The 20,255-nt window shown below is 42.6% G+C and overlaps 1 protein-coding gene across 1 annotated transcript in view; it reads left to right on the top strand.

Annotated features, from left to right (window-relative positions):
* ESRRG (estrogen related receptor gamma) overlaps positions 1-20,255 on the top strand; it is a 197,170-nt gene that overhangs the window by 99,019 nt on the left and 77,896 nt on the right. Inside the window, exon 2 of the mRNA XM_060178446.1 lies at positions 16,467-16,577. Coding sequence (XP_060034429.1) covers positions 16,467-16,577 — 111 coding nt within the window. The remainder of the gene's footprint in view (positions 1-16,466; positions 16,578-20,255) is intronic.

Here is a 20,255-nt window from a genome sequence, read left to right as displayed (position 1 = left end):
AGGGTAGTAAACGCACAGACAAATCTTTTTTGAAAACCAAAGATTCTAGGTGTGCCCAGGACCACACTGAAGCTCAGTCAGTACCTCTAACACTGCCTTATATATCATCTGTCTATCTACCCGTCATCCTTTCACTTGTCCATCTGCCCATCTATCCACCTGTGCATCTATCTATCTGAATGAAAAATTGACCCAGTCTTAGGAAAAATCACTCATGCACAAAACCCTAGCTCAGTTATGCAAACAAAACAATAAGTAAAGATTCCTGTGGACATGGTGGACCATACCATACTCATATTCCGTTATTCCATTTGTTTTTGTTTTTTCTTTGTTGCTGTTGTTGGCTGGTATTCCTGTTCCTGTTCCTGTTCCTGTTCCTGTTCCTGTTCCTATTCTACTCTGTTCTGTTCTGTTCTGTTCTGTTCTGTTCTGTTCTGTTCTATTCTGTTCTGTTTTGTTCTATTCTTTCACCAGAGCTCTAGCTGATTGAACCTAGGTCTTCAGAGCCCCAGGCATGGAAATTTCTTCACATAACCACATGCTACCTGCCCGCCCCAACTCCCCATTCCAGCGCCTCCCACACTAGCCACTCCTAGAGCAGGTGTGTGCAAGAGTCTGTTGGGTGGTCCAGGCTGTGGTGTAGGTGCTGGTGGACTCTGCTTACAGTGGGTCAGTGGATGGTTTTTAACTTGATGTTGCAAAAGCAACAGATAACCGGTACCCAGTGGATGCTATCTGAACTTTGAACTTTTCTCTGCCTGACAAGTGCAATGTGATGATCTCTCCATGGCCAGAGCTGCCAATGGCTTTGTGGGCTCCATGGATTTCATATATTGATGTGTCCTTTCCTACTGGCAATGGGTTCAACAGGATGTAACCTCATCCTGAGTCAAAGAGGCTCAGGACAGACTTTTCTCAGCAAAGACCCAATCTATTTGGCACCTGGAGATACCATTAGTGTGTCCTGTACACTTTCACACAAACTGTAGACATCCTCGTTTAATAGCAAGGTAGCTCAGTGGGTAGAGTAGTTGCCTTACTCAGTGTGAGGCCAAGGACTGAGACTTCACACTTTACAAGATCACTATGGTGTGCACCAAAGGAGTTCCTTTCGTGGAATGGAGGAGGCTGTGGTATCGCTCTTCTCTCCTCATCTCTCTCTCTCAGTATAGAATGCAATCAATTGTCTGGGAGTCAGCATTATAATGCATGTGTGAGGTCCTTGATTCATTTCCCAGTAGTGTATCCAAAAGAAGAAGAGGAGAGAGAGAGAGAGAGAGAGACATGAGCATGGGGATGGGGATGGGGATGGGGATGGAGGAAAAAAAGGAGGAAGCGGAGGATGTAAAGGAGAGGAGAAGGAAGAAGAGGGGAAGGAGGAAAAGGAGGAGAGTTCACACTGCACTTGAAATGTGCAGTTTTATCCCCCCATCCTTCCTCCCTTTCTTTATTTCTTTTATTTTTTTATTGTCTTTATTTATTTACTGGATAGAGACAGCCAGAAATAGAGAGGACAGAGAGGGAGAGAGACAGAGAGACACCTGCAGCCTTGCTTCACCACTTGTGAAGCTTTCCCCCTGCAGGTTGGGGACTGGGGGCTTGAACCTGAGTCCTTTTGCCTTGTAATGTGTGCGCTCAACCAGGTGCACCACCACCCAGCCCCCCCATACCAGACTGCCCCCCCCAGACCATGTGAGAGGAGTTCTCTCTGTCACCTTTCCTAAGGTCCGCCATGTTTCTGCTCTTGGCCCATCTGGTATTGGCATGAGGTGCAGCTGACTGGGTGGCAGAGTAATAACAGGCATTTGTTCCTCTGTCTTAGAGACTGGGATGTCCAGTGTCCAGATGCTGGGGTTTGTAATCCCCGGTCATTCATCCTCTCACTATGTCCTGGAATTCCTGAAGGGACAAGAGAACTCACTGGGGTCTTTTTGTAAGGGCACAGATCCCATGCATGAGGATCCTACATTCAAGATCCAGTCACCTCTTAAAAGTCAAGGCTCTTAGTGTCACCGCATGGGGATATGGAGTGTCAACAGAGGGATCTGCTCAGGACACAGCCATTGGTCACAAGCACTTCCTCTTCACTCGCTGCCATGGGGTCTGAAGACTCCACCCTCATTCTCCTCGATTAAATGAATCAAAGTGTCTAAGACTTCCACTCTGGAAACTCGATAACCAGCCGGTTCAATTTCACATGAGTTCCTTTTTAAGAGTATTGAATTTTGCATAAAGAATATTTGTGTTCTGTTACCTCGAGCATCCCCATGGAGTGCTTCACACTGTTATTACTGTTATTGTTGCATTAGACTTACGGCTGCTGGTGTCATGAGAAATAAGAAATAAGTGTCTCTGGGAAACCTCTCACTGTCGTGAGATGTAGGCATGCGTTTATTAATATCAGATTGACAACTAATGTCTACTGAGTCGATTTTGTCCCTGCATTGTTCATGCAGGGAAAATGTGTGTTAGGAAAATGCTCTTTGCACATGACTTGGACCTGTAGGTAACAGTCTCATCACTAGATTTGCATGATTTTTTAAAAAAAAATATCATTTTTTATTGGATAGAGACAGCCAAAACTTGAGAGGAAGATAGAAAGGGAAGAGAGACAGAAATGCACCTGTGGCACTGCTTCACCACTTGTGAAGCTTTCCCCCTGTAGGTGGGGACTAGGGACTTGAACTTGGGTCCTTGTGCATTATAACCAACCAGCTGTGCCACCACCCAGCCCTGATTTGCTTGCTATTGAATCACAACTTTGCCAAATCCTAATCACCTAAGAAATAATGTTAAACATCACTTAATCTCTTTGATATCTTATAATTGGCTCTAAGAATTCCTATTTGAGGCTGGTAGTACTTTAGTCTTAGGTGGAGAGAGAGAGAGAAAGAGAGAGAGAGAGAGAAAGAGAGAGAGAGAGAGAGAGAGAGAGAGGGAAAGAGAGAGAGAGAGAGACTCTGAGACCACAGCATCAAACTTCCTTCAAAGTGGTGAAGGCCATACTTGATCCTGGGCTGCACACATGGCAAAGAAACACACTATCTGGGGCTGGGTGGTGGCGCACCTGGTTGAGCGCATGTATTACAATGCGCAAGGACCCGGGTTCGAGGCCCCCCCCCCCCCGGTCCCCACCTGCAGGGGGAAAGCTTCATGAGTGATGAAGCAGGGCTGCAGGTGTCTTTCAGTGTCTCTCTCCCTCGCTATCACCCCCTTCCCTCTTGATTTCTGACTATATCTAATAAATAAAGATAAAAAATAGAAAAAAAAAAAAAAAAGAAACACACTATCCAAGTAAACTGTTTTGCTGGCCTTAATTTATTTAAGTCTTTAATGAATTACAAACAATTTGTCCAGGGTTTTAAAATGGTTCTCGTGGCCAGGGAGCTTGCACAGACTTGAGTGCAGGAGAGTCTTAGGTTTGATCCCTGGCTCCATATGTGTCAGCAAGTGATTGTGTATTTGACCTCTCCCTGTGTCTCAGTAAGCAAGAAAATAATCATGATTAATATGAGGCTTCTCTCTGCTAGAGTCACTATAAAAAGTCCCCTTTGAGTAACCTGAGCCTGAATTCTTTACCCATTGGATGTAATCACAGATGTTGCCTATACTCAGCCTGGCCACTACCTTCTCCGCCAATCCCTCTTTTCCTCCTGATATCTGCTTGGAATCCGTGCCTGCTTTTTCCCGACCACCCGACCACTGACTCCACTTCTTTTTGTGGAGTGAGAGGAAGGGCCTATGACTCTCAAACCCAGCAACCTGACATCCCACTGGGTTGATTTTATATTTGATTCATCCTTACAGGGCTGTCTGTTTTGCATAAGTAATATTTGTGCTTCTGTTTACACATCCCCCCGACGGGGTGCTGTGCTCTGTTATTATTGTGTTAAACCTATTGCTGCCAGTGTCACATTGAATTGTGTATGAGTGGAACCACTTTTCTGAGGCTGATGTGTAAAAGCATGTTTCAGGGCTTGAGCCAGGAGTTCACAACTTCATACATTCCAGAAGGTGTTTTCCTGAGAGGATAAAGGGAGGAGTCGCCAGCCTGCGGTAGGCACCAGACAACATGGATTGTGGGCAGGTTCAAGTTACAACAATATCTCTATCACTAGTCTATGACAATTTCCTGGAAAAAAAATTAAAAAGGAAAGTGAATACCCCCTCCTTTTTTTTTGTCTTTCTTTAAAGACAGTTTCTGTGTTTAGCAAATACACACTTTCTCCTCTGCTCTCTGACATCAAGCAAAGGAAGAAATAGTGCCTTTTGAATAGGTGATTTCCTTTAATTACATAAATAATGGTAGGTCCTGTATGTTTAATGGGATGTTCTGGATGCTTCTTTTTTCTTTCTCTCCCCCACCCCCCAGCCACCTCATCTTCAGAGAAATAAAAGGTTCAAGGCTTGTCAGCATCAGTTTATAGACAGCTGTTTAACAATAATGAGATATTGGATATTGTGAGGCTCAGGGCTGTCTTGCTAGACTCATTTATTTCCATTCACCTTTTGTCAGAATTGCAGACAGAAGACATTCAATTAAAACATGTCACCTGTTGCAGGTGATCTAATTCGTACTTGTATGTGTCACAGATTAGGGCTCTGCACTCCTGCTAGAGATGTGCAGCTTCTCCCCCCCCCCCCCGCCCCAATATAGCATCTAGGAGTATCTCACTTCCTGCCATTCACTGCTTTTCCAGCCCAGCTTGTAAATTTAGCACCTGTGTCCCAGAGCCCTGAATCACACCTGCAAACAAAGAGACGGAGAACTTGCTGGGGGCCAGGTCCCTGGCTCAGAAGCCCCCCCACCCCCATGTGCTTGTCTGCGTTTGGGAAGCAACTTGACTTCAGCAGAGGGGCAGCTTGGTGATGTCCCAGATGTAAGCCCCACATGTTTAACAGTCCCCATTGCTTTTGGGAGAAAGACTGCCCCTTGCTAATTGTTAACTCAAACTCATCCGTGGAGCAGGGAGACTTGAATGTGAGTCACGGCGTTGATCTCTTTTAGTGACTGAGGACTTGGTTTAAAAAACAAAAAGAAACAAACAAACAACAACAACAACAACAAAAACCCAGAGAAGGCAGTCTGCCCAATGGATATGTATTTCCTTTCCCTGTGTGATTTTTTTTTTCCTTTTTTATTTCAGCAAAACTTGCTGGTAGTATTTCCAACATAGCTGGGGTATTCCCAAAATTCTGGAATTGTTATAATCCTTTTGGATAAGTGAATGTAACGTTTGGTTAGGAAGACCTGGCAGTCAGTGAGGGGAGTTGCCCTCTGGGCCTCTGTCTCCTCCTCCTTCCTCTTCCTCTTCCTTCTCTTTGTAATATGAACATATCGTAGTCAACATTAATTTTAGTGATTTAATATTGACTTGCAAAATTATAAGATAACAGGGGTATAACTCTACACTGTTCCCACTATCTGAGTTCTGTGTCCCCATTCCCTCTATTGGAAACTTCGGTGTTTCTGGTAAGGTCACAGCTATGGGATGACTATTATTTCTATAACTGCCTATATTCATATACTTATTTGCTTATTTTTTTTTTTTTATGGTCCTGCCTTCTCTTCCTTTCTAAGTCGTACCTACTACATCTGAGTGTGTTTTTTTTTCTTCTTTTCTTTCTCTGGGTCCTCATTGATTTGGAGTTCAGAGCCTTCTGGTTCTTCTCCCCCTCTGGGAGTCTGGGCCAAAGTTCTTTATGGGGCTCAGAAGGTGGGAGTTCTGGCTTCTGTAGTTGCTTCTCCACTGGACATGGACATTGGCAGGTGGATCCACACCCCCAGCCTGTTTCTGTCTCTCCCTAGTGGATAGAGCTCTGTGGAGGTGATGTTTCAGGACATATTGAAGAAGTTGTCTGCCCAGGGAAGTCAGGATGAAATCATGATAGCATTTGCAACTTGGTGGCTGAAAGGCAATAAGATAGAAGGAAGCAGGGCAAAATAATTAATCAACAGGAACCACAGAGTAGGAATAGAGCAGATGAGAATAGGGATCTTAGGGTGGAGAGCCGCTGAGAAGTCTATTTCAGATCTGTCCCTAGGGCTGGGTCTCTCTTCTGAACTAGAAAACTCAGCTAGAATGTTACTGCCTTCATCAGCAAGACATGTACTATGTGCAGTAGGATGTGTAAAAATTATTTATTTAATGAGAGAGAGAGAGACAGAGAGAGAGAGAGAGAGAGAGAGAGAAAGAGAGAGGGAGGGAGAGAGACTCCACCACTCTGGCATATGCAATGCCTGGATGGAGCTTGAGGACATCATATTAGGTGAGTTAAGCCAACAAGAGAAGGACAAATACCAAATGGTCTCACTTGGAAGCGGGACTTAAACAGGCACAGGGAGGGACAAAAAGGAACAAAGTGAAACATGGACTAGACACGGTGAATTACAGCAGAGCAAAGGACTCTGGGGAAGGAGGGGGAGAGAAGGAAGGAAAAAAAGACTCTAGAGGCCTGCCGCACAATGAAATTTTACACATGTGTCAGTGGCTGCACTGTAAAGCATTAATTCCTTCAACTGAAAGAGAGGAAGGGAGGAAGGGAGGAAGGGAGAAAGCGAGGGAAGGAGGGCTAAAAGCAGAACCCTTATGCTGTCTCCCTGCCCTATAAACTTTTCTAAAGGAAAAAGGCACATACTGGTGTGATAGAGGCAAAGTGACTAGCCTTCCAGGGAGTAGAAGAATTCACTTTCCCTCACTTGCTCATTGGTCCCTGTCTTCTGAAGTGCCCCTTTATCAGGACTGTCCTGCCATTGACCATGATAACAGGCCTTTATCTGCCCATGCTTCTGTTTTTAGAGGACACTCCAAATGCATGTTTCCAAAAGTAGAATTTGCAGGCCCAGAAGAGTTTAAATATAGTGCTTCAAGGAATGTGTGTCTTATGGGCCCGGGCACTGCCTCAGGGCTAGGGCACACACGTTCTCATGCATGAGGACCTGGGTTTGAGCCCAGCACCATATGGAAACCCCACAGAAGGTGCCAGGGGAACTGCATGGATGGTGGAACAGTACTAGAGTGTCCCTTCTGTCTGTCTGTGTCTCTCTTTTGTCTCTGAACTGAGAGAATATAAATGGTACCGGACAGGCCACTCAGAGGAATGAATGTGCTCAAGGCAGTCCCAGGGATTAAAAAAAAAAAAACTTTTTCCTTTTTTCTGAATTTTAAAAAAATCTTTATTTATTGTATACAGACAGCCAGAGCCAGAAATCAAGAAGGTAGGGGGAGACAGAGAGGGAGAGAGACAGAGAGACACCTGCAACCCTGCTTCACCACTTGTGAAGCTTTCCCCCTGCAGGTGGGGGCCGGGGGCTTGAACCCAGGTCCTTGTGCACTGTAACACGTGCACTCAACCAGGTGTGCCACCACCCAGCCCCTGTTCTTGCTTTTCCTGTACAACTGCTTACACTCTCACATGCAAGCTGTGTCTGATCATATTTATTTAATAGGACTGTTTATTCAGTGCCCACGCAATTTAGTAGTTAAATAAAAACAAGATCACTATCTGGACAAATTATCGTTCCTCTTGTGTGACTTTTCCTGTCTTCCCCAACTATTCAAAGAGAGGGGTACTGTCTAGAGTTACTGCTTTATCACATCTTTGTTTGGGAGCAGCTCTGTAATAAAAGGCTGTCCTTTAAGTGAGAAAAGCATGCTCTGCTAGGTTGCTTGTGCGATTGTCTGAAGGGCTGATCTTTTATTACCCTAGGAAATACCCCTGACTTTGTGCTGTTAAATTTGTGAAAAATACCTGGACTGCGGCCAACATCATATGACAATAATTTGCATTTGGGCATAAAATGTAGCCTGAAAATGAGCTGACCCAGGAAGACCTTGGCCTGAACCGCTTCACTTCTTTGGGTTATATTTGCCTCCCAGCACTTCGCCCTCACTCCTGGTCCTATTTTTGCTTTTTCAGTTTTGTAAATTCTGACAGTGTACAAGATTTGTAATTCCCTCGTGGCAGTGTGGGCACATGTGGTACTTTGAGGAAGAAGCAACGTGAAGCGTTTCACTTGGGAGGGAGTGCCAGCCATTAACATTTTTATACTTCCGAGCAAAAGATAAAGGCAGGCTCCACGCGGATAGGATTTCCAATTGCCTTCATTAACTTCAAATCCTGTCCAGCAGGGAATATTTCAGGTATCTTCCTGGGAGAAATCTTTTTGTTTTCTTCTTCCTCTTCTTCTTTTTAAAATTATCTTATTTTTGTTAAATATTTTTATTGATTTGTTATTAGAGACAGAAATTGAGAGGGGAGAAGAAGATAGGGAGAGAGGCAGAGAGACCCCTGCATCCCTGTTTTCACTGCTCACGAAGCTTTCCCCCTGCAGGTGGGGACCTAGGTCTTTGAGCACCGTAATGAGTGTGCTCAACCAGGATCCCCAGTGCCTGCCCCCCCTTTTTTTTCTTCTGTAAACTGTTTGAAAGTTGCTTTATGGGTAGAAACCAAACAAAAATGGTTTTTAATCAATATTGTAAAGAGATAAAAGGAACAAGGTTTTGTTGACTGCCTTGGATATACTTGGAGAAGACTGATTCTTGTTTATGTATGATCATTTCTAGGTTCTGATCTAAGACTGAGATAGAGACTTTTAGCTCCATAAGGTTAATTGGATCATTATCAGTTTTCATTGTCTGCTCAAAACTCAGGCCCACATCATTTCTTTTGCGAGACTGTGAATTATTTTCTTTATATCTTCTCAAATAATCACATACCTCAGTGCTTTTATTAGTGGTAGAAGTGAACCAACAGTTGAATGGGTCACCATTCATCTTTTTTTTTTTTTATTATTAGTGATATAATAATGATTGACAAGATTGTGGGATAAGCAGGGGTATAATTCCATACAATTCAATTCCCACCACCAGAGTTCTGTATCTCCCCCATTCCCCTTCCCTATTCTTTATCCCTCTGGGAGTGTGGACCAAAGGTCTCTATGGGGTGCAGAAGGTGGGAGGTCTGGCTTCTGTTATTGCTTCTCTGCTGGACGTGGACTTCGGCAGGTGGATCCACACCCCACAGATTGTTTCTCTCTTTTCCTAGTGGGGCAGGGCTCTGGGGAGGGGAGGTTCCAGGACACATGGGTGAGGTTGTCTGCCCAGGGAAGTCAGGTTTCCATCATGGTAGCATCTGCAACTTCCGCAGATGACTTAGACATCTGATAGCATCTTTATTTGCCTGCCTGCCTGCCTTTCTCTCTCTCTCTCTCTCTCTCTCTCTCTCTCTTTCTCTTCCTTTCTTTCTTTGATTTGCCTTTCTTCTACCCATCCCATCACAAATCTGTTTACGTTCAAAATCCAGGGAATAGATATAGGTATATTCAGTAAATGAAGATGCTCGAACTGTAGTCCTTTAAAGTCAGATGAAAATAGTTCAACGGAAGATGATATACTGAGGACTGCCTTTTTTTTTCCTTAGCATTTCCAAATATTCAGAACATTTTAATATGGCATATCCAGTTAGTCTCATTTATGTGAAGATTGTTGGGTATCACACCAGACCATCAGGGAGGAGACTATTTTCATGTCTGCTTCCACTTAAGAAAAAACTAATATCTTAAGGATCCCATCACCGTCTGCAGAGCTAGTTAGTGAAAGATCCAGAAATATAAAGACCTGCAAACTATGCTTTTTTTTAAAAAAAAATCTTTATTTATTGGATAGAGACAGCCAGAAATCAAGAGGGAAGGGGGTGATAGAGAAGGAGAGAGACAGAGAGACACCTGCAGCCCTGCTTCACCACTCGTAAAGCTTTCCCTCTGCAGGTGGGGACCAGGGGCTCAAACCCGGGTCCTTGTGCACTGTAATATGTGTGCTCAACCAGGTGTGCCACCACCTGCCCCCCGAATTATGCTTTTTATTACGATGTGGTCTTCATATAAAGTTTAAGAATAGAATACTGTGCTTCATAGTTGGAATCACTGAATCTTTGTTGTTGTTTTCAATGTATTACTGCAGATAATTGTCCAGTTCTATAAAAATTCATATACTTGTGCTTCATTATCGTTATTTATTGAATTGAGAGAGTCAGAAATCAGGAGGGAATGGGGAGGTAGAAGGGGGAGAGAGACAGAGAGACACCTGCAGCACTGCTTCACCACTCACAAAGCTTTCCCCCTGCAGGTGGGGACCAGGGGCTTGAACCCAGGCCTTTGCACATTGTAACATGGCCTCTTTCTTTCTTTCTTTCTTTCTTTCTTTCTTTCTTTCTTTCTTTCTTTCTTTCTTTCTTTCTTTCTCTCTTTCCTTCTTTCTTTCTTCCTTCCTTCCTCCCTCCCTTCTTTACTTCCTTCCTTTCTTAACCAGAGCTCTACTCAGCTCTGGCTTATTGGGGGGAGGGCGGTTGGGGGAGGTTTTCAGAGCCTCAGGCCTGAGAGTCTCTTTGCATAACCATTGTACTATCTACCTCCACCCTACATTTACTCTATAACTCAGCATATAAGGGTCTGCATTCTTCCTTAAATTGCTGTTTAAATCTTTATCTAGGCCAGTGCAGTGAAGATAAAGTCTTCAACCACCATGTTAAATTTACAGCATTTTAATTTCAACCTCAGTGGCATTGATTTTTGCGTAAAATTTCTGTCCCTTGTAATCTGCCTTTAATCTCTATGAAATTACCGCCTTAACAGGATGCCGTGTATATGCAGTATTATAGAGAGTATAAGATCACAATTATAGTTTGTTTTTCACCCACCTTTCTTAAATTAGGAGAGGTGCTTATCATAATCTGGCCAACATCCTCCCAGACTCCACCTCTATTTGTGACTTGGTTTCCATGGCATCAATGTCTTTAATTTTTTAATACACATATGTCAAGGGACTCATCACTGTTTGCAGAGCTAGTTACTGAAAAATCCAGAAGCATAAGGACCATCATAGGAAAAATATATAAGCCTAAGTGTGCTGAAATATAAAGATGTTTTATTAATATCCACTCAGCAGACTTATTTAACAAACTATTTCAGATAACATTGCTAACATTTAAGATATTGATTCTTGTGACACACATGAACAAACCTGCCTATTTTATTGGATTATTCTTCATGTATTTTGCCAGGATGTTGCTGGGAACCATTGTCTGCCTGATTCCATCACTCAGACTGACTATTTTTTTTTTGAATTTTTTTAATTTACAGATGATGAGAGACCAAGGTAGAGAGCAAAAGTGAGACGCAAAGGCAGCACTGTGCATGCGCACTGCTCATGAAGCTTCCCCCTGCAGGTGTCCCCATGTGGCACCCCCAGGCTCAATCCCAGAGTGTCTATTAAAAAAAAGGCTGAAATAACCATGCCCCCATGCTTGAGCTGGTTAAGCTTTCAGTGTGATGTTGTTGTATTTATTTGATTGTGTTTGGAGGAGAAACATACCAGTTTCTGCTGAGTGGTGATTCCCCCCCACACACACACACACACCCCCAAAGAAAAACGAAATTAACTGATGAGTATTTTAGTGTGGTGGAGAAGTCGTGCATTCCTAGGCTTTGAGTTCAAGTATGTCAGGAGGCTGATAGAAACTGAAAAATGATCTTCTCCATTTTACTCAAAGATGTGTGAAGAAACAGCAACTCCAGACTCTTAAGAAGATGTTAAAAGTAGTAGAGGTGTTTTTGTTGTTGTTGTTGGTTTGTTTTTTAATACATGGTTTGGAGTACTTGAAATTGCTGGTATCTGCCTATCATGACCCCCAAATGGGAATAAAATTGTGACACATAAGTTGTGATGATTTAAAATATGTTGACTCTAGATATTGTTAACATTTTTTTAGTTTATTTACTTTGGATAGAGACAAACAGAGAAATTGAGAGGGGAGGGGAACTAGAGAAGGAAAAAAAGATACACACACCACTCATAAAGTCTTCCTCTAGCAAATAGGGACCGGACCGGGGACTTGAACCCTGGTCCTTGTGCAGTGTAACATGTGCGCCCACTAGGTGTGCCATCACTTGGTCCCCTACCATTCATTTTTATTAAGCTGTCATTTTTTTCCCTTTTGTTGCCCCCTTTTTTTGCAATCATTGTAGTTATTATTGCTGTTATTGATGTCATTGTTGTTGGATAGGACAGAGAGAAATGGAGAGAGGAGGGGAAGACAGAGAGGGGGACAGAAAGACAGACACCTGAAGACTTGCTTCACTGCTTATAAAGTGACACCCCCCCTCCCCCCGCAAGTGGGGAATCGGGGGCTCGAACCGGGATCCTTTACGCCAGTCCTCGTGTTTTGCGCGCCATGTGCGCTTAGCCTGCTGTGCTGCCGCCCGACCCCACCCCACCCCACCCCCGGCTGTCTTTTTTTTTTTTTTAAACCAATAATTTCCTATTAAACTTAACAAGGCCACTTTTTCACCATAGTGACTCTCTCTCCCTCTCTGAGCTTTTACTATGAAGTCTACTTTTATTTTAAAAGAATTTCATTCTTTGTGTTCATTTAGTCTACTGTCATATAAATACAATTTCAAATGCTAAAGGGATGATTTGTCCAACCTTTTCTCATCTTAGGACAAGAAGGTTTTGTAAAATCCTAGCTGATGAAAAATGTTCTGTTTTTGGAAGCAGGACAGCTATGTGATGGGTGGGAGGGGGTTTTACATCTACACACACACACACACAGGAAAGAAGGAGTGTGTTGAGGCTGGAGAGGGGAATCATGGTCTTAAGCTTTAGAACACTCCCCTGGGTTTGGGGCAACATGAAGAAAGAGTATTCCTGTAGGCCACTGTTGGTTAAGCTGGCAGATGTCTTTACTCGGACTGTGTGTCAGAATACTTCTCAAGCAGGTCTTCTTCAAACTTCATGCTGGACAAACCCACTGTGGAAACTCACCAGTTCTGACCTCTGTGTTCAAAAATATGTAATTTTTTTTCAGGGTCTGGAAAGATGAGGGGATATTGCTAGTGATCAGTGTATCCTCTGGAGGTCAGTTCCAGTCCACAAGCCAAATTAGGATATTCATTTGATAGATTTTGCCCAATTCTAGCAGTTCTAGAGATGTCCACAAGCCCCTCCCCCTACCCTTTTTCAGGTTTTTTTTTTTTTTCCTATTTGTGTCTCCCTTCTCTGCACACTTCTTACCAGACTCGTGTCCTCATGGGTTTGGTGTTGGATGGCAAACTTGGTAGGGTGCATCTATGCCATGGACTTTTCATTCCCTGGTCAGGTTTTGAATTTTTAAATCTCTTGTTAATGGCAGCCCAAGGGATGGTGCAATGGATGAGGCATTTGACTCTCCAGTCTAAGATCCTGAATTGGATCCCCTGGACCTCCAGTTCCTAAGTAAGTGGTGCTCTAGTTCTTTCTCTCTCCCATCATCTCATGAATTAGTAAACAAACGAGGAAGTAAATACTCTATGACACATGACTGACTCCATCTTAGATGGCCAGATAGCATGTATTCATCTTAGATATGCTGAGAAACGACCTCCCACCTTATTAAAGGAAGCTTCAATGCTGTGTGCTGTGTTCTCTTTCACTTTCTGCCTCTCTGTATCTGAAAAGACAAAGTTTAGAGCCACAAGGCATTACAAGAGGAAGGGACATTAGCACTTCAGGCACAAGAACAAATAAAGAATATCAGAAATTCACGACAAGCTGTAAGCATGCAGTACTTTAGAAGAACAGAAAAGAAGTAGTTTTTTGGAACTAGAGCTTTTTGTGTGACTCACACATGCTACTGTTTTCAGTGAACTCTAAATACCTTGTCTGTTTTGGCTTTGGCTTTTGGTATTTGTCTAAACTTGTGCTTGAAGATGTTTTCTGGATTCATTTAAACTCTTCCTCCCTTCCTTCCTTCCTTCTTTCCTTCCTTCCTTCCTTCCTTCCTTCCTTCCTTCCTTTCTTTCTTTCTTCTTTTTTTTTTTTTTCCAGAATGGTATTTCAGGTTCTCTAGAACAAAGTATGTATATTCAACTAAAATGTAATACATTCTGAAAATAGTGTTAGGGGCTGGGCAATGGAGCATATCATTGAGAGTACATGTTACCTTGCACAAAGACCCAGATTTGAGTTGTCTCTAACTGCAGGGAGGAAGCTCTGAGCAGGCTGCAGATGTGTCTGTCTGTCTATCTGCCTGTCACTCACTCACGTGCTCTACCATCCCCACATTTCTCAGTTTCTCTCTGCTTTGTCAAATACAAAAGGAAAAAAATTAAAAAAAAATAATAAGGGCACCAGGAGCAATAGATTCATCCTGTAGGCACTGAGCCCCACCCAACAATAACCTTTGTTGCAATTAGGTAAAGAAAGGAAGAAAGAAAGAAAGAAAGAAAGAAAGAAAGAAAGAAAGAAAGAAAGAAAGAAAGAAAAATAAAACTAGCTTTTACCAATAGACTTAATAACTTATTCTGCCTCAGGATCCACTTAGGGATAGATTAGACTTTTCCACACAGTTTCAAGTAACTCAGCCTACACCTATTATGTTCCAAAGATTTTAATAAATCAACCTCAAACAGGAGTCTTGGTTAAAATGGGTTTGCAATACATTACAGAGGTTATATTTCCCTCTGACAGTTTAAAAATTGACTTTCACTTTAAAGGTTCTGAGTGACCCTTCAGTACAATAACAACATGGATGATGAGTCTATGAAATAAAATCTATTTTCTAAACACTGAAAATTGCCAACAGAAGTTACTTGGTTGAGTAGATATTATTATTAAAGAATGTTACACTGTTTTATCAATTAAGGTACAACTTAATATCACCCAAAACAAGCAAACAAACAAAACAACAGAGCCAGGCAGTGTCACACCTTGTTAAATGCACACATTACAGTGTGCATACACCTGGGTTCAAGCCCCTGGTCCTTACCTGCAGGGGAAAAGCTCCACAGGTGGTGAAGCAGGTCTGCAGGTATCTGTCTTTCTCTCCCCCTCTCTGTCTTCCCTTCCTCTCTCCATTTCTCTCTGTCCTATCCAACAACCATAACATCCATAATACAACAATAATAACTACAACAATAAAAAAACAAGGGCAACGAAAGTTAATAAATAAATATTTAAAAATATTCTAACAAATAAAGTAATCCTTTCCTTTCCCTTTTGTACTTTTCCTAAAATTTTTATAATTCATGACCACCAAAATCTTTCTGAATCTTGACCCAACCAGTCACTCTTTGGGAAAATGTTTTTGGTATTTTTCTGCTGGTACTTTATACCTTCTGCAGTAGGCTTTTCCTTTCCTTTCCTTTCCTTTCCTTTCCTTTCCTTTCCTTTCCTTTCCTTTCCTTTCCTTTCCTTTCCTTTCCTTTCTTTCTTTCTTTCTTTCTTTCTTTCTTTCTTTCTTTCTCCCTCCGTCTCTTTCTTTCTTTCTTTCTTTCTTCTTTGATAGAGACATAGATAAATTGAGAGGGATGGGGAAGATAGAGAGGGAGAGAGACACCTGCAGCCCTGCTTTACCACTCACGTAGCTTTCCCCCTGGAGATGGGGACCATGGGTTTGAATGTGACTCCTTGCACATTGTAATATGTGCATTTAACCAGGTGCACCACTGCCTGGCCCCTGGCTCTTTCTTTTCTTTTTCTTTTTTTTTATCCAGGTATAGGGTGTGGGAATAAGAGACAGAGAAAGAAAAGGAGAGTTAGCATAGCATTATTCCACCATTCCTGAAGCTTCCCTCTTTCATGGTGCTCCAATATGCTGGCTAGGACTCAAATCTAGATCCCTATGCCTACCAAAGTGTACCTTGTATTAGGTGAGCTGTCTGTGACCTCTAGGAAGAACTATTTCTAAGCACCTGTCTATTTTTGCTTGTGTTCCAGCTTCACCTTTCAGATCTGTGCAGAATAATCTCCACCTCAGCCTTATAAAGCCCTCCAAGAAGTTCGTCTTTCTATCTCATGCTCAGCCCAAAGCACCTCTAGGCTTTCTTTCAGAGGAATTACAGATGTCTACTGAAATGATAACCATTTTTCCTTTGGAAAAAAAAAATGTAGACATTATAATATGGAACAGTGCTTGCTTCTCACCTAGAGCTGTTTCAACGCAGCTCTCTACTGAGCATGGATGCTTCCCATTCAGTTGAGTTCTGCTGATCCTCATTGGGAGGGTTGATTGGTTCTTGGTCAACTGGTCTACCCCAACTACAGCTTGAGCTTTCTGAAGTGATTGTTAAAGAGGCTAGAGCTCAGTGGTGCCTGTAATTCGAGAAGCTAATATTAGATAGTAACTTCACTTCACAGCTATTGATTCTCACGGATAAATGCCATTTCCCTGATGGGTCCCTAGCGTTTTGATGGCCTTGCATATAGACTCTGTTGGGTCTGATGCCTTCCACCAGATTTGTTTCACTATTACTATAGCTGTGTTGGTTTAAGCCCCACGTGTTTACATTTCCCTATGGACAATGGGCCCCTGTCTTATTCAGTCTTCACCACTGCCCTTGGTGATCTACTCATGTGGTGACTAACTGATTAGTCTCCCAAGATACCTACCTGGGCAGTAAGGCAGTGTCTGTCTGTCTTTGTCCGCAGGGGTGCGCCTGGACAGAGTACGCGGAGGCCGGCAGAAGTACAAGCGCAGAATAGATGCAGAGAACAGCCCCTACCTGAACCCTCAGCTGGTGCAGCCAGCCAAAAAGCCATGTAAGTACAGCAGCCAGAGCTGGCTTTCCAATCCAGAAAATCCTCCCAGTTGGCTCAGTGGACATCCGTTTGGCAGGTCCGATCCTGCTGGCTCCAAGGAGACATCTCTTGGTTGGGGCTGGGAGAGGGTGTCAAGACTCTATTCACAAAGATCACCTTTGGAGAGCAACATCTCAGCTACGTGCCTCCCTCTCTGTGCCTGCCTCCCCCCGCCCCCCCCCCCACCCGTGTCTTTGTTTTGTGAAAGCATAAGCCTATGAATTCTGAGCTTACCAAACAGATTTTACATTTACTGGGTATCTTGATTTCAGAGGCTCATAAAACAAGCCACACTGTGATCATGAGTTTGTTTCCGATTTCACAAGGAAATGACATCCATAGTTTTCACTGTCACTTAAATGGTTTTAACTGCTCAGCCTCTCAACAAACACACACGAGAAAAGTTAGCACACCGGCCCACAGTAGTTGAAAACAAGAACAGGCCCTTCTAGCAGACGTGGTCATTCCCTCTCAGATACCTGCTGTTTGGGTTTTATGGATTGTTGTGAAGATGTTGGTGGCTTTATAAGGCCAGCTTGCAGTTTGAAGGAATGACTGGCACATTGGGGCAAAAACTGCAAGCCCCACTTTCCATGCTATTCTTGAAAAAGAGCTCCAGCAGAGACCACCCCCATTCTGCAGAGCAAAATCGGGCTTTGCTGTGGTCCAACAGAGCTGGCAGTATAAGCAGTTTCTGCAGAGTTCAGACTAAACGCTGCAAGGTGCTTGGGTGGAAGTTAAGTCTCACACTCAGTTGTCTTGGTCTCAGAAGACACAAGCAAGCTCCTCTGCAGAAGTTGCATCTAGAGCTTTGTCTGTTTTTAGAACGCCCAGGGTCCTTCCTGGCATGCTTCCAAGGGAAGAGGAGAAATGTCCTCATGTCACTCGGCTTGGCCAGGAGGGGTCACTGCTGAGTACTGTCCCTGAACATATGGGGATCTGTTAAATAAATAAAACAGACCCTGAACTGTAATCGAAAGGACATTTCAGCTATGTCAAAGGAAAAACAACCAGTTTTACATAAAATTAAAGCTTAAGTGAACATATGGCAGAGTTGCCTTTTGCCTTTCCAAAAAACATTATGTTGATTATACCTTCAATTGTCCAATCTGGCTGCTTCTCCTCAGCTTACAGAAGCTGCTTGGCATTCTGCAGATGCAATCTAGAACGGCATTAAGCAGATTTTGCACATTATAATAAAAAAAAACTTTCTGATAATACAATAAAATGCAATAAACGCTAATGCTTAATTTCATTAAGGGTGCGTTTTCCTGGATTCTGTAATCCACAGGCTGCCCTGTTTCTGATTTGTTTCATGGGAACAGTTCATATTTGACAGACTCCCCCCACCCCACCCCCCCACCCCGTCCCCCATGAGAGAAAAATGAGTGCCCATCCGTTTGGAGCGCTCAGACAATGTCTAGTGTTTTCTGCATAGACCTGAGAAAGTGGGAAGTGGTTTGTCAAGTACCTTTAAGAAGATTACGGCAATTTCGGCACTCCATTTGTCTGAGATAAAGAGGACTTCTAGTAAATCATTACTCATTATCTCAAGGCCTCTGTGTTAATTTTCTTGAGTCCATCCAATTAGTGTGTTTTGGTAACAAACATTTATAAAACTTAATTTTCAGATCCTGTCAGATAAATGTCAAGAGACTGGTGCTCAGGCCTTGCTGAGATACTGCTGGGAGGAGGATTGGGGGAGAGATTTCTATTCCCTGACTGATTGTGTGTTCGGAAAGCCCCGGAATGGAAATTGGGTCCTATTGATTCTAATTAGAGAAACATTAAATACGATTTACCTAGAAACAGGGCTGCCTGTGATTCTGTTTTCTGAATGGCAAAGGTTTCTAAGCTTCTGCCCAGATTTTGTGACCTCACCAGTCAGCTATCTGGTGACTGTTGACTTGGGAAAAGCAGGTAACATTTTCTGCTTACTAAAAGGACTAGAGTGAGCTTTCTCCCCGTTACATTTTTTTTGTGTGTGTGCCTTCTATGCCTGTACTTTCTCTTTAACCCCCAGAATCTAGCGTTTACCCACAAATCTTTGTTGTATTGTGAGAGCAATGAAACTTAGACAACGTTTCCAAGTGGAACGGAGAGCTCAGGGTGTTGCTTCTGCTGCACAGAGACGAAACAAAATGCCATTCTTTTTTTTTTTTTTAAGTCTTTTTAAATGTATTATTTATTTATTTATTAGACAGGGACAGAGAGAAACTGAGAGGGAAAGAGACAGGGTGACACCTGTCTCCACCACTTGTGAAGATATCCCCCTGCAGGTAGGGACCAGGGACTTGAACCTGGCTTCCTTGCATACTGTAATGTATGGACTGAACAACTTGGCCCCTAACAAATGCCATTCTTTTTAGACCTTGCCAATTTAAAAAATTCTACTTAATTTAAACAGGTATTTCTAGGCAATATGGGATTTAGGAATGTTTTATTCAAACCTATATTTTCAAGTAGATGTTAGTAGAATGTTGCTATCAATTAACAATCATCTGTTGATTATTTGCAACAAATATCCTCCCTAGGGCAACCATAGTATTAACTGCTAAAATATTACGTTCCTGATTTGCTGATCATAGCTTGGATCATTGGACTTGGTTTTTTAATTAAGAATGCTTTAGTTTTATTGGAATTTTTTTTTTTATTCTGAGGGGTATGAGACCTTTTCATTTCAAGCTAAAATGTTAAAGACTTCCATGAAAGCAAATTATGTCCAAAACAAAGAAAGATAGAAAGAGAGAGAGAGGAAAAAAAAAAACTGACTTGGCTCACCCAAGCCCTATTTAATATGCAGTGTTTCCAAAGACATAGTTAAGAGAACCTGGAATCATTCAGGATGACTCTTGCCCATTTGTCTCTATCTCCTTCTTCGAAAGAGGCATAAACATCCAAAACTGCCTAGAAATTGAGGATAGGGCCAACAGGAAAAAGCAATCTCTTCGCCAAGCTTTACAGCCCCCTGCATAAACTCTGCCATGCCCCTGAGCGGTAACACACATTGGATGTGATGATTCGCATTTTCTTCAGTGTTTGTTTTATGTAGGATTTTAAAAGCATTTATCACAGATTTCAGACAGATAAATCTCAACCAGAGAATGGACTGGAGACCAGAGATGACGACAGAGGATACAAAAATCAGACCTATCCAAAGAACAAATGCTATAACCTTTAAGTAGGAGTAGTTTTCTCCAAACTACTCTATTTGGAAATTGGCTGGGTATGTACAGAGGGGGGTGAATGGAAGGAAATTCCTGTTGAAGGCGCCCCACAGAGATAGAGTTATACAGTCAGTATTTCACCCAGGAAGAAGATGCAACCCTTGCCCTTAAAGAAACTAAGACAATTAATGGCTTTTTTTTAATGCCCATTATTATAACTCTGGGCCTTGGGAGCTTTTTTGCCTCCCACAAGTTTATTCTGTATTCCAGTGGCTCATTGTGCTTTTTGTTTTTATTTGTAAAGGTGTTATATGCCATCTATTCTGCTTCCCTAGATCCTTCTTTTTTAATATTTTATTTTTTATTTATTATTGGATAGAGACAGAAATTGAGAGGGAAGGTGGAGATGGAGAGAGAGAGAGAGAGAGATAAACACCTGCAGCCCTGCTTCACCACTCGTGAAGCTTTCCTC

Source organism: Erinaceus europaeus, chromosome 19 (assembly GCF_950295315.1).
Source record: "Erinaceus europaeus chromosome 19, mEriEur2.1, whole genome shotgun sequence".
In the NCBI taxonomy this organism is placed as follows: domain Eukaryota; kingdom Metazoa; phylum Chordata; class Mammalia; order Eulipotyphla; family Erinaceidae; genus Erinaceus; species Erinaceus europaeus.
The sequence above is the reverse complement of the archived record's forward strand: the minus strand, read 5'-3'. Positions and strand labels throughout refer to the sequence as shown.